Below are 14,005 nucleotides of genomic sequence, written 5' to 3'. Positions count from 1 at the left end.
CATGTAAACTCACCTCGGATTTTCCACGGCTGAAGCAGGCTCCCTTGGTGAACTCATCACAGTGCCATTCGGCCTCCTGTAGAGACAGAGTAAAGCAGTGTAAAAGCTCCCAATAAACCACCAAGAAGAAGCAAACACCGGACTCTTTGCCAACCTGAAGCAATTTAAAAAACCTCTCAGGGAACCCAAACAAAACATCTTGCAATGCAAACCTTCCACCCAACTTTTAAGCATGTTGATGTCGCGTGTTATATTTTACATAAAATAAAGACAGCAATGATTGAAAAACCGTCGAGCACTGACTGAAATGGACTTGAGTCAGAGAGAAAGACATAACCACTACCCAAAAAGCAAACAGCAAACACACCATACATCATATCTTTAGTGTAGACTCACAGATCAACACACATGCACACTCACACTACTGCGCGCGTGCTGTGAGCCTCGGTAAATACGAACACAGAATCCAATTAAGGTGCATACCAAACAGAGACCTCAAGAAATGCCAGGCAGGAGTGTGTAAAGCCACATGTCAGTTTGATTTATGTGTGAGGGAAAAGAAGGAATCCTAAGACATAACAGGCGGGTCCCTTGAGCCAGATGTCATTGTGATGTACATGCGTATGAGATATGGCTGGACCCCAGTTTAGATTTTAAAACGGGCAGAAAGAAGAATCTGAAGACAGGAGTGTCTTGTCTCCTGCGAGAGAGAAGAGGAAGATTCTGCCGTTTAATTTCAGTGTGTGACCTCTGAGGAGGGGATTCCTGTCATTGATAAAAATTCTTTCTTCATGTAATGGGGGCTGGCCTTGGGAGAGTGCTGGGCCACCGAGTCCTTCACCCTTGTGACAGGTGGAATTAGCCTTTTCTGCCACCAGGTCTGTATGACTGGCAGAGAGAAGATTAGTTAACTTAAAACTTGGCTAGCTCTGAGTTAAGCTTGATTCACAAAATGTCTCCAAAAGCAATTTATTCAAGCTGTTTCCTGCCCACAGAAAATACATTTTTATTTTAGTAACCTAAAACAAAAAGCACCCAGTGGGAATGTGTTAAGGTGAAATGGCACCTTAGAGGCACATTTTAGAGTCAGAATGCCTGGGTTCTTGGACAAAATAAACATAAATAAATTACAAATGGCATTACCATTGATCTAAAAGTTCAATTCATTTAAATTGTATTCATATAGTGGCAACTGAAAACACATGTCATCTCAAGGCACTTTACAAAGTCAAATTTAATCAAATCATATAGACAGATTGGTCAAAAGGTTTCCTCTTTAAGGAAACCCAGAAGATTGCATCAAGTCTTGACAAGCAGCATTCACTCCTAATGAAAGAGCGTAGAGCCACAGTGGACGTCTGAAGCAATCCCTCATGCTGAGCAAGCATGAAGCGACAGTGGAGAGGAAAACTCCCCTTTAACGGGGAGGAAAACCTCCAGCAGAACCAGGCTCAGTGTGAACGACCATCTGCCTCGACCAACTGGGGGTTAGAGAAGACAGAGCAGAGACACAAAAAAGGCAGAGAAGCAATGATCCAGGAATCCTTTCTATGTTAGAGTGTAATGTCTAACAGAATTTCAGACCAGATTTACCTACTATGAAGAAGAAAAGATAGAGAGAACATGAAGTTATAAATTTAAATAACAAATAATGCAAAATTGGAGAACAGTAGGAGAACTCAACAGAATGAGAAAAATAGATCCTAAAGTCCTCCAGCAGCCTAAGCCTATAGCAGCATAACTATAGAGATAACTCAGAATAACCTAAGCTACTCTAACTATAAGCTTTATCAAAAAGGAAAGTTTTAAGCCTAGTCCTAAAAGTGGACAAGTAATTCTATAGTGGACTTTTCTGACAAAAGGAGCCTTTTGACTCTAAAGTAGGTTGGCACTAACACATAAGGATGACAACATTGTCATTATCACACTGCTCTGGATGTCTAGCACTCTCTACACCTGTAGACAGAAAACAGATTATTGGTTTGAAAAGCAAAGAGCTTTCTAACAAAAACATGTTAAAAATCTATGTATTATTATACACAGTGTGGATGTAAATAGATGAAGAGGATGTATTTCTATTCAACCGCTCAAAGGTCTCTCCGTTGGAAATACTTGTTGCCCCCAGGGTCATTTAACAATATTGACTCATAGATTTAAGAGGCATAACAACCCCAAGCTAAAGAGGACACAGCACAGTTTATTTCACACCCTGGACAGATAGAGCTTGAACAAATAGTCAACAGCGACGGAGTCATACAACTATGGCCGTGTATTTTGTGAGCATACCATTTATCAGCTAATGATTTTGTACTTTTTATGCGTCTCCTGTTTAAACAAAATGGCTGTTTACATCCACAGGTAACATTAAATCAATAAACGCTCCTTCCAAACCTCTTTGTGTTTTCCAATTATAATTTGCTTTGGCTACAACTCATTTTTCCCTGTTTGACCCAAATGAATGAGAGTGCTTAACTGAAGCCGCTGTTTAGTTGTGCTCGACCCACCAAATGTAGAAAAGAGGGAGACTTGCATAATCAGTACATGGCTCTCTGTAGAGTAGAATGATCTGGTGACAGGTTTGTTTGGGAGAAAATGGGAGAGCCGACACCAAGGATGTTGGCCAGAAATGGAGGCAAAATGGCGATGTCTCCATGAATAGGCAGTTTTTGTCACAAGCATTCATTCAAGAGCACGGTGATTTGCCAGCCTCATCATGGCCAGCTGTTAAATCCCTGGGAAAGGGGTTGGTTTGCTCAGTCTTCAAGCTTTTTCTTCCTACCCATCCTCCTGCCTGACTTTATTTTCCTCTCAGGATAAATCAACATTCGTAAAATCTTCAGTTTGTGCACACAAAATTGAGCTGCAGACTTTGCAATTACTGCTATCCTGTTGGGTTTAAATTGTGTTTTACACTGGGGCAACGTTAGACATTCCAAACATAACTTCATCACTCTTCTGCAACTTTGGGTTGCATTTCTGGCTGCCATTTGCTTGGTTATTTTTTCTTATGCTTTTATTGTTTTCTAGATTTTGGATGTGAAAATGGATACAATCGTTGGCTACTATCCCAAACACCATTGGAAAGGAAAAGTTGGCGACAAATACTGTTCAAATATTGTTACATCTCTAGGATGACCATATTTGAGTTTGATATAGCTTTTTTTTTATTCTAAATTTACTTCTTGCATTTGATTTTTAAAGTACTATTTTTGTATGGCAGGCCTTTACTTTGTGCCTCATTGGCCTTTGGGAGGCATGGTGGCTGCCGTATGTTCGCCGTCACCCATAAACGCACACATACGCAGCAACCACAGCCCTTCTGGAGGGAGAAAGGAGCTCTTGGTATGTGTGTGTGTGGTACTATTCAGGGAGATAAAATATGGCACATTAATGGTAGCTGGCTGCTGGCTTGTCTATTTCTCCTCTGTGTATGTGTCAGCTCGTATTCCTGGGAGAGGCTCGCTATTCTGGGGCCATACAGACACAAAACACACATCTTCAGCAGAGGCAGAAAGAGTGTGCACGCACAGCACCATAGCCGGCCCCAGCTGAATTCCGTGTGGGCGCGGAAAGTGCTTTTGCTAATCGCAGGGGGCGGAAGAAAATCTGTTAATGGCCTGAAACCCAGCTCACTCGTGTTTAGTACAAAAATCAATCATAATCCAACCTAAAGTTCCAACTTCAGATCACATTAATGCGCTAACATGGTTCCTTTAGTTGTTGCACAGTGATTATGTTATTAATCATCATTCAGCACACTTCAGAGCATATTTTTTAGAACCCAGCCTCCTTTTGCTACACCTTTAAGACATAAACTTTCCAGTTACTAAAGGAGATGACCATAAGTCTATAAGTGGGGGATGACTAGCGTCATTGACCAGAAAAGCCACCTCATCTGACAGTCTTGGCCAAATGGTCCAGAGTATGGAATATAATCAAAGTTGCACAATGACTAGCAACGGGTCATTAAGAAACATTAAAAGCTCATTAGAATGCTTTTGTTGAGCTGCTGTGCTTGTAAAATGAAGTTGTCTTGTAATGAAATTTATGTGGAATGTGCTGCGGGTAAATCTTAATAATTCTTGGCCTTATCGCGAAAAGGCTTTTGAACAGAGGATTATTCTGTGCCTTTGTGACTTAAAGAAATAAAGAGGGGAGAAACAAAAGATGGGACAGAATTAGGCAGAACGATAAAGGTGGTGAATTAAACTGGTCTAATATTTATCTTTTAAGAAAGCAGGCTCTGCGTGCACGCGCACACATACGCTGGGTTTATATTGTTGAGACAGAAGTTTGCGGTTTTAACCAAACAGAAGACCCAAAATGGAGCTTTATAATTCTTCACCGACCAGCACTTGTAGTAGCTATACAACAGGCTGATCAGACTTCAAAATAATAAAGGATAAGATGGTAAAATTAGACTCTCAAACAACGTTAGTGTCACTGGGTTGTGTAATTCCCTTCAGTTTAAAATAAACAGTATGTTTGATCTCTTGAGACAGCAGTAGCCTTTCATCTGAAAAGTATCAAGATAGTGCCACAATGACGCTATGGCCAAATAAGTGATTGTTAAGTCAATATAAATTGTTTTCATGTGGCTTTATCAAACCGGTGTGGCGGAAATTTAAACAGACATTCAAGACAATCGCACTGAAAAAACTGGTAAACTGCTGCTCTAGTTAAAATTGTTTCGATTAGGCGGAAAAAAAAAAACTAACAAAAAAAGCAAGAGAGGGATGTCAGCAGCTGTCAGAGGAGAGGAGGGGACACGTCATTTGCTAGTGAGGCTACATCAAGAGTTCCAGTGAAATGATTTGAAAACATTTGAGCATTTAGAGCACAGTTTGTGGCATGCGTTGATGTACATTAATATTGTTTTATGACTTCAAGTCTTTTAGTCTAACTCTTTTCCTTGCACATGATTTACAGAACCCCGCTGACTGCTGCTGAATTAAAAATTCCTCTACATATAATGAATGTTTGCAGAAAATGGTTAATGACTCATTCGGTTAAACCAAGCATCTTAAAGAAGTGAAAAATAAAAACCCACATAGAAAAACAGGCTCTCAACGCTTTGTACTTATCTTACCCCCAAAGTTCTTTCCTGGTTCAAATTATACGTGTGTAGTAAGAACAACAAGCTTTTTTTGTTATTTCACCGATTAATTAATTTATTGTTATTTATTTATTATTCTCGTTCTTTCAGTCTCGACCCAAAGCTCATGACCATAGATGAAAGTAGGAAGGTAAATCGAGAGCTTTGCCTTTTGGCTCAGCTCTCTCTTCACCACAACGGATCAGTACAGCGCCCGCTTCACAGCAGACGCTGCACCAATCCGCCTGTCGATCTCCCGCTCCATCTTCCCCTCATTCGTGAACAAGACCCCAAGATACTTGAACTTCTCCACTAGGGGCAGGACATTCTCCCCAACCCGGAGAAGGCACTCTACCCTTTTCCGGTTCAAGACCATGGTCTCGGATTTGGAGGCACTGATTTTCATCCCGGCCGCTTCGCACTTGGCTGCAAACCGCTCTAATGAGAGCTGTAGATCACGCCCTGATGAAGCCAATTGAACCACATCATCCGTGAATAGCAGAGACGCAATCCTAAGGCCACCAAAACGGATCCCCTCAACACCTTGGCTACGCCTAGAAATTCTGTCCATAAAAGTTATGAACAGAATCAGTGACAAAGGGCAACCTTGGCGGAGTCCAACTCTCACCGGAAGCGAGTTCGACTTACTGCCGGCAATGTGGACCAGACTCTGACACCGGTCGTACAGAGACCTGACAGCCCTTAAAGGGCCTGGTACTCCATACTCCCGGAGTACCCCCCACAGGATCCCTCGAGGGACACGGTTGAATGCCTTCTCCAGATCCACAAAGCACATGTAGACTGGTTGGGCAAACTCCCATGCCCCCTCCAGGATCCCGTTGAGGGTGTAAAGCTGATCCAGTGTTCCACGGCCAGGACGAAAACCACACTGCTCTTCCTGAATCCGAGATTCGACTATCCGACGGACCCTCCTTTCCAGAACCCCGGAATAGACCTTACCAGGGAGGCTTAAGAGTGTGATTCCTCTGTAGTTGGAACACACTCCGGTCCCCCTTTTTAATTAGGGGGACCACCACCCCAGTCTGCCAATCCAGGGGAAAGCAGAAATCACCCTCAGTGTATATATATATATATATACTGAGTATGATTTCTGCTTTCTGAATCCAACTATTTAGATTGAAGACATGGTTAGATAGATATAAGTGTTTTGTTGTTACTGTTTTTTAATCTGATTATCTATAATGCAAATCAGACTTCAAATCAAAGAAGTCTGTGGTTATTCACATATTCTATTATCATTGACTCTTCTGATAAAACACATATTATAAAGCCTTTTAGATGCATATGTCAATGTTAAATGTAAGCTATAAAAACAAAATATTACAGCAAAATATTACAAAGCTTAAACTGAAAGCTATGATTGTTTATACTGCATTACTTTTCTATTAGAGTTAATGTGTCTAGATATGCTTGAGACATCCTGTGTTATAAAATATGAATAACATGAAAAGTCATTGGTAGGGACCAAGGCCTACCACAGTCCTAGGTATAAATTATCATAGACCTTCATCTATTGAATCACCTAACAGACATTCATCTGCATTTTAAATGACTAAACTGGCTATTTTTGTTAAAGGAGTTTTTTAGGGTTTCACTTAGGTCTTGGCTCTCTTTCTGCCTATTTATTAGCGTAACCCTTTGAGAACAACAAATTTGCTGGAGAAGCTAAGAAAGCTATTTACTCAAGGATGGATCTTCACTGCTCATAACTTCCCAACAGAACCCTTCTTTAGATTTAAACCAAATTTCAAAGCTTGAGCTTCTCTGTGAATTTCAAATACATTTGACATTAGAAAAAAAAAAAAAAACTTCTGCTTCAGCTGGCAGCACCGATTTAATCTATTACAGCCCTGAGGCTACACAAAAGTAGCACAAGAGTATAAATTGAAGCAAGTACACTTAGGACAAGTGGATTAAATCACCCAAGTACATCCTTGTCCCCTTTTGTTTTGGCTGGAGCACCAGTCTGTGTATAAAAAGGCTCCTCCAGGAATCCTCTTCAAGCTCTCAGTTGGCCACTCAAAGTGGTGAAATCATGCCCAAAAAGAAAATGATCTGTCAAAATGGAGGACAAAAAAAGTGTTTAACACTTTTTCTGATCATCCCATGTTGAAATTCTATCTATGAATTTTGGTCATTTTTGACCACTTTCTTCAGGCCACATTCTTCATGCTAAGGGAAAAGGAAATAAACGTAAACGTTTGAGAAATGGAGAAAAGAATCCAACTCAATAAATGTTTATCAAAATTGTCATTATCTTTATAGTCAATTTTTATAACTGGTGACTCCATAATGCTTTAAAATAAGACAATTCTTCGGTTTAACTATGATTTCAACAGAATGGCTGATAATACTGCCATTGCACATGTCTCACTTGCTTGGCTAACTGAGGGGTTGGTTAAAAGCCTGGGTGATTGTCTGACTGATCCTGTCGGTTGCCTCACTGAGTTTCATTTCTTTTTATATTGCCGAGTCGTAACACCACACCGAGCATTCAGAGGAGGAGTTTTGTTCATTCAAAAATACCAATCCATAGCCATTGTTTTGTGTTACTCTGGAACAAGCATCGTAGTGACACAAAATGGATGGATAGAAGTGAGACAGAGAGAAGTTGGAACAATCTTTTTCTGTTTCAGAGAAGATGAATAAAAAAAATCTTGATATGTTTGGATGGTCCACGGTCCGCCGCTCTTTGCTGCCCCCTTCAATTGCCGTAGTCCTCAGAGATTGACAATTTTTTTTTCTTTCCTTGCAAATGCTCACAAACTAAGGGGTCCATTGTCACCCACAGGGTGGGCGCAATAGCAAAAGAGACAGAGTAGGCAGAGCTGAAGTTGAACAGACACAGAGGAAAGGACAGGGGAAAAAAAATAATAAAAAGGACAAACAGACAAAACAGGAAAGAAAGAAAAATGAGTCCAGCCAGAAGAAGAGGGGAGACTGTGTGGGCAGAGAGAAGCGAGACAGAGCAGCAAGCGAGGAGCTGAATTCCAAACCACCAGTTTCCAGACATGATATTGAATACACTTTGCATAAAGAGAGTCCAGAGAACAGACTCTCTGCTGACAGCTGTCTCGCTCTGTGAAATGACTGGCTGCGCTGCTCGCTACGAGCGGAGCGGGACGCCGAGAGGAAGAGCTGGACAAACCCTGTCGGGGGAATCTAATAAGGCTCACGAGTCGCTGATATTAGCTTTTGATGTGGTCACATAATCTTTACTATTCACACTGATGTCTGCTGATGTAAGCTGCTGAAAGATTTACATACGAAATTGATCTTGATGTTACGTCTCAGCTAGCGTGGGGGTCTGAGTCACTACAATGTCATCAGAGCCTCATAAGTCAGTGTAGTCTTGTCTCATTACTACACTGAATGACATCCCTCTTGCTTAAAGATGGCATCATGGTATTACTTAATGTGCTGGCATCTGTGGCTCCAGTTGTAACCGAGCTATGTCACTCCATTCATGTGACTAAGTTAGTGCTCATGTAATTGAATTAGCAATGTTTCCAGAGCAATGGAGGACGATTTTGGTTAGCTAATTATTATCAGGGCTAATTTTCTGGCTGACAAGTTGTAATCACAAGAGACCCAACGTTCATGCATAAAATCCATCATGTTAGAATGGAGAGAGCTTTTGTTCTATTCACTTATACCAGCAAGACAATGCACAAAGAAGCTGTGGTAGAAATGGGGGCGCAGTGCCAAGGAGGGGACGTTATGGAGAGTATTTTTATGTGCCGGGAATGAGGAATGGCTCTGATGCCTCAAGTGGCTTTTCATTTAGTGTATTGAATGGTAAAAAAAAAAAAAAAAAAAAAAAAAAAACACTGATTCACCTTCTTTCTGAGGGTATTGCCTAAAGTGGTGCCACTGTGTTTAAGTCGATACTCAACCTGGTCATCTGAGTCCTATTTTAGTTTTTGCATTACAGTTTTTTTCCACTGCTAATTGTTGAATAACATCCAGACACATCACATCCTTAATAGAGGTGCACCAATAATTTTATTTGTTATACCGAACTGGAGAATCATTAGCTTGACCAGCCAGTTGGCAAACTTTTCACAACCACAATCTTTTTTTTCCACCCAGTGAAAACACAACAAAGACACACTAACCTAAACAGTCTTCAGTGTAGAAGTTGTTGCTGCCCGCGTGACTAAAGAAGACTAAAAGTTAGCTATTTTCAGTACCACTGAGGTTTTAAAAATGAAGTCTGTGAAGGCTAAGTCAGGTATTCATCCAGACTGCTGCAAAAATGGCGACACTTCAGTAGCTGCTAGTCATTTCATTCATTTTTTTTTTTTTTAATGCCATTACAAACAGCCAGCAAGTGGTCAAATTCTTTACTTGCCGTTTGTAGTCTGGCTCACGTGGGGTATTTCATCCATGATAAGCAATCTTAAAGCAACATGGCATGAAGGCAGCCTCCATCCATCCATTTCTTTTTTTGTTTCAGAGGAGCTTGTCCATGTTTACTGGGCAAAAAGTGGGGGTATACCCCAGAGTTTACTACTTATCAGTTTACAGGTTACTAGTTCTGTGACAGACTGTATATCCCGCCTCTCACCCATTGACAGCTGGAGATAGGCATCAGCACAATTCGCGACCCCACAAGGGATGGATGGATGGATGGATGAGGCTACTAGTTACCATGGGTTACCTTGCACATAAACACTCACTCCTTGGAGTAATGTAGAGACACTAATTAACCTAAAATGCTAATTTTTGGACTAAGGAAGCCATAGCACCAGGACAGAGTCACTGCAATCTGTAAAATTAGAATAGCATGAGCAGAGGGAGAAGTTGCCACCTTATGATGCTGCCTAATCTCACCTCAGAACCAGGCACCACAGGGGCTGCTACAAGGACAAACCTTTATCAAAACAACTGGAAATTTGCCACTAAATAATAGTGAGCGCATCGCTAATCGAGTGGGCTATTTGACAAAGAATGTAAATTGGATTTATTTACAAAATGTCTGTTTTTTAGAACCAAATCACTTTATTAAAGTATGGGAAACAGAATCTATTTTCTGAACTATGTCTTGAAAAGAAAGACTCAGAATCAGCAAGGCACAGCTTCACAAAAACTAGTCTTTAAAGCAGAATATGTTTTTTAAATGCAGTAACTTATGATAAAAACTTCCTGAGAAGTTGGCAGCTGGATTGTGACACAAGGTTGAGTGGTGCGTCAAGCTTGCTTGACGTTGATTCGGCTTATACTCAACAATGGGAGAAAGCAAAGCATTGATTCGCCTGCTCAAGGTTTGCAGCAGCTGATTTTCTTGGAGCTAAGCAGGGTTCAAGGAGTTATATAAGGGAGCAGGGGTCAAAAGAACAATACTGAACAAATGCCGAATATAATATGGTATTCAATTGAGAGAAAAAAGGAAGCTGTACTTGGGAAAAGTTTTTTTTTCTACGTCTTTGGCAATGATATGTCTAAATTTTTTATCAGATGAGCGTGTTGCAGAGTTAAGTCTTTTTTTTCCCCTTAAGCAGCACAAGTTTGAAATTTAAGCAAGCAGAAAAATATCCACATCAGTGAGGATGGCGAGCAGAGGTTGACAGGGAGAGGAAGGCCTTTTCATTCTGTTCAGATATGGCAGAAACATAAGTACCAGATATTGACTGCAATCAAGGCCGTGCAGAACGGAGAGGCCGACTCCAGTTTCAAGGTCTGACTCTTCTAACTTCAACCTTGTCTGTCATACACCGTGAATACATGCTAAATAATTTTGAGTTTGTTTCATGTTAAATACTATCCTCTGCTTACAATTCTGAGTGTCACTCTGTCTTGTAACCAGTCCATCAGAGAGTCCTTTTTTCTTTCCAGCTGGACTGAACTCTTTCTACTCCAAGGACTTACTGATGCCAACTTCTCTGGGGTGTACTTCAAAGGCATACTGACAATGAAAATGTAAAAGTTCACACACATCAACATAACATCAGCCCTGTCTCTCCAATACGGATCTTGTTAGCATATAGTTTTTTTTTTTCTGTCTCTCATCAAGCAAGAAGGACCTTTACGAAAGAGGATTATAAAAGGTGGCATACCTGTTTTTCTCCATGCAGCTAAAAACCTTGGTCTCTGCTCTATTTTAGCACATTTTTCATGCAGGTGCAACTCTGATCAAAAGTACTCCCATAATGGGGGAAAATACACATTCACTCACATTTAAAAACAAAGGAAAGTCAAAGGAACTCAGAGAAGGTCCATTGAGAATCAAAGCAGCGATTGGAGTTGAATGACCCTCACATCTCAGTGCTGCTCGAGTGTGTGTCGAAGCTGAGGGCGTTCTGCTTCACCTCCTCGGTGCTCTCAATTTTGCATGATGCTGCTAGGCAGTGCCACAAGCAAGCCTGGATATTACATTCAGTCTGGCTCAGTTCAGCTCTGGTAAAAAGTCTTCAAAATTTGACCAAAATCCGACATACCCGATGGAAGCTGGAGTCGCTTCCTGTTTGGTGGCAAAGGGTGAATGAAGACTTGTAGTTTTGATGAACCAACCAACTTAAACAAATCAGAGAAAAGTTCAAACATCCCGCCAGGATTATTCCAGAAACTTTTTGATGACAGCAAAATGTGTTTTTTTTTTTGTTTTTGTTTTACAAGGGGCAGCTTGTTAAGGGACATTTAACCAAAAATTAGTGGGGCTGTATGTTTGAGCCTGTAGATATATATTTAACGACTAAAACGTGAGAAACCAATTGTCATTTGTTTTAATTGACTGAAGTTGTCTGTTGTAGGATGTTTCCACCCTGAAAAACGACAAGTTCAAATAAACTATTGAAAGCGCAAAATTAGTACAGCATTCATGCTCGAGATGAGTGTGTGTGAACATCTGACCAGGAGTGTACAAACAAGATAAGGTCGGTCATTAATCGAATCGTAATTGTTTCTTTTCACAATCAGCATCCTATATAGTACTTGTGTTAAACTCACTCCTAATCGTGTGTTTTGTCAAGCCATGCGCAACCTTCTTTGTAATGCTGCTATGTAGCCTAGTAAAAACAAACCCCTGCCGTTGGGCATGATCTTACAAGACTGACACACAGGAATAGCGTAAAACCACAAAGATGGGCTTAGGTGTAGCTGTTAGCAAGATTCTCCTCCTGTCGGAAAGAGACAAAATAATCTCTTGCAACTTTTCTGAATACTGTTGCAATTGAAATAAACCTATCTGAACTTCTAACAACTGTTTGCACTTGAACTTTCTGAGCTGGATCTTGCACTCCCAGCACAACAGTCGCTTGTAAATCTATTTGATCAAACTGTGATGCATGCGATGTGGGCAAAGCAGCAATGCCAAAGGGGAAATTCATTTAAGTCTTTCATACCAAGCAACAATTGGAATGAGGCAACCAAGTCTCTCTGCAATTAATCTTCCTTTTTACATCAGAACAGCACAAAGAGCAGAAAGAAGACTTGGGGAGATGTGAATGGAAAAGAACCACTTATTCTCTGCAAATTTCAGCAGTTGAACTTAGACTTCCCCTTGACTCTACAGTCCACCTCCAGTCAAATGCAAAGCAGAGACTTTGTGCAAGGGTCAGCTATAATTTGCCCCAGGAACTAGCAGGGATTACCAGATCCAATTCTTTTAGGAGAAGACATCTTGGATATAAAGGGCTGATTGGCTCAGTGGAATCCCTTCTTTGATTCATCAGCACCAGCCAAGCGCAAGATCAAACAGAGCAGGGAGGAGAATTACGTGCTTGGATGGGACGGAGCATCTTTAAAAAGCATCTGCGTCCCAGGGTGAGGCTACAAAAGACAGACTCTGCATGAATCCTCATCTCTCTTTGTTGGGGGGCTTCTTACCTCTCTCTCATTTCTTTATTCCATCGTTGTATGCCGCCCCGCACGCCTTCCTGCCAAACAGATTCTGCCTCGCTTGTGATTTCGTCAAGCTATTTTTCTAATTTTCCCCTTCAAGTCATATTTACATCAACAGGGCTCCCTCTATCCTCCTTTTTTCACTCCTCCAGTCTAGTCTTGCTACTCCGCTTCCCTCTTTTGTCTGCCCCTAATCTTCTACTCTGATTCTTTAGGCTAACTGGTAAATACGAGCATAAAAAAGTATTGCTACTACCACCTGGAGAATTAAGTGTGTGTGTTTTTATGGTAAGAGTAGGGTTACAAAATGCTAAGCTTAGCATGTGGGATTTAAATAGAGTAAAAGACAAAGTAAAAAGCCTGAAATATACAAAAATGGGAATATTTAGAGAAGACGAAGATTAATATATACATGATAGAGTAAGCGAAAATAAATGACAACAATAGATTTTTTTGGGCTTTCACGCAGTCATAAACGAACCAATCAGGTTTCAGATCATAGAAAAAATATAACAAAGAGAACCTGATTTAACATAAAACGTAAATTTAAAGTGCCTACTTATTGTATGGAAGAAATAAATCCTATTTTAATCAACTCGGCTCTATGTGAAAAGTGAATGTCGCTTAAACATAATACCTGGCGGTGATAATGACTCTCATGCATTTGCAACGAATGGCAGTCAGTCTTTTACAACACTGTGGGAAAGTTTTTGTATATTTAAACGCCCTCGATTATGTCATACAATAAGCTAAAACACCCAACATTTTTAGGCCTGCTAGTGTTCTTTAGATTATTGTCCTGCTCAATAATCCAAGTGTGCTTATACTTAAAGTCACAAACTGATGGCCAATCAGTCAAAACCTGAATCCATTGTCCCACCGCCATATTTGACTGCCTGTGATAAAAAGGAAAAAAAAAAAAAGAAATTTGTAAGGTGGAAACACTTTTTCACATCTACTACAATCTCATCCAAGCAGCTTTAAAGATGAATTTAGATATAAAGAATATTTCTCGCACTTTCCCTCCCTTTGGGTCTCAACCAAAGG

At 40.6% G+C, this 14,005-nt stretch overlaps 1 protein-coding gene across 2 annotated transcripts in view; it reads right to left on the bottom strand.

Annotated features, from left to right (window-relative positions):
* Positions 1–14,005, bottom strand: part of sema5a (sema domain, seven thrombospondin repeats (type 1 and type 1-like), transmembrane domain (TM) and short cytoplasmic domain, (semaphorin) 5A) — a 223,847-nt gene that overhangs the window by 125,580 nt on the left and 84,262 nt on the right. For both annotated transcript variants that reach the window (XR_004927321.1, XM_012857340.3), the window contains exon 5: positions 14–76. Coding sequence is in view for 1 of the 2 variants with exons in the window: in XM_012857340.3 (XP_012712794.2) it covers positions 14–76 (63 nt within the window). In the remaining variant the exon portion in view is untranslated. The remainder of the gene's footprint in view (positions 1–13; positions 77–14,005) is intronic.

Source organism: Fundulus heteroclitus, chromosome 21 (genome assembly GCF_011125445.2).
Source record: "Fundulus heteroclitus isolate FHET01 chromosome 21, MU-UCD_Fhet_4.1, whole genome shotgun sequence".
Lineage (NCBI taxonomy): Eukaryota > Metazoa > Chordata > Actinopteri > Cyprinodontiformes > Fundulidae > Fundulus > Fundulus heteroclitus.
The sequence above is the reverse complement of the archived record's forward strand: the minus strand, read 5'-3'. Positions and strand labels throughout refer to the sequence as shown.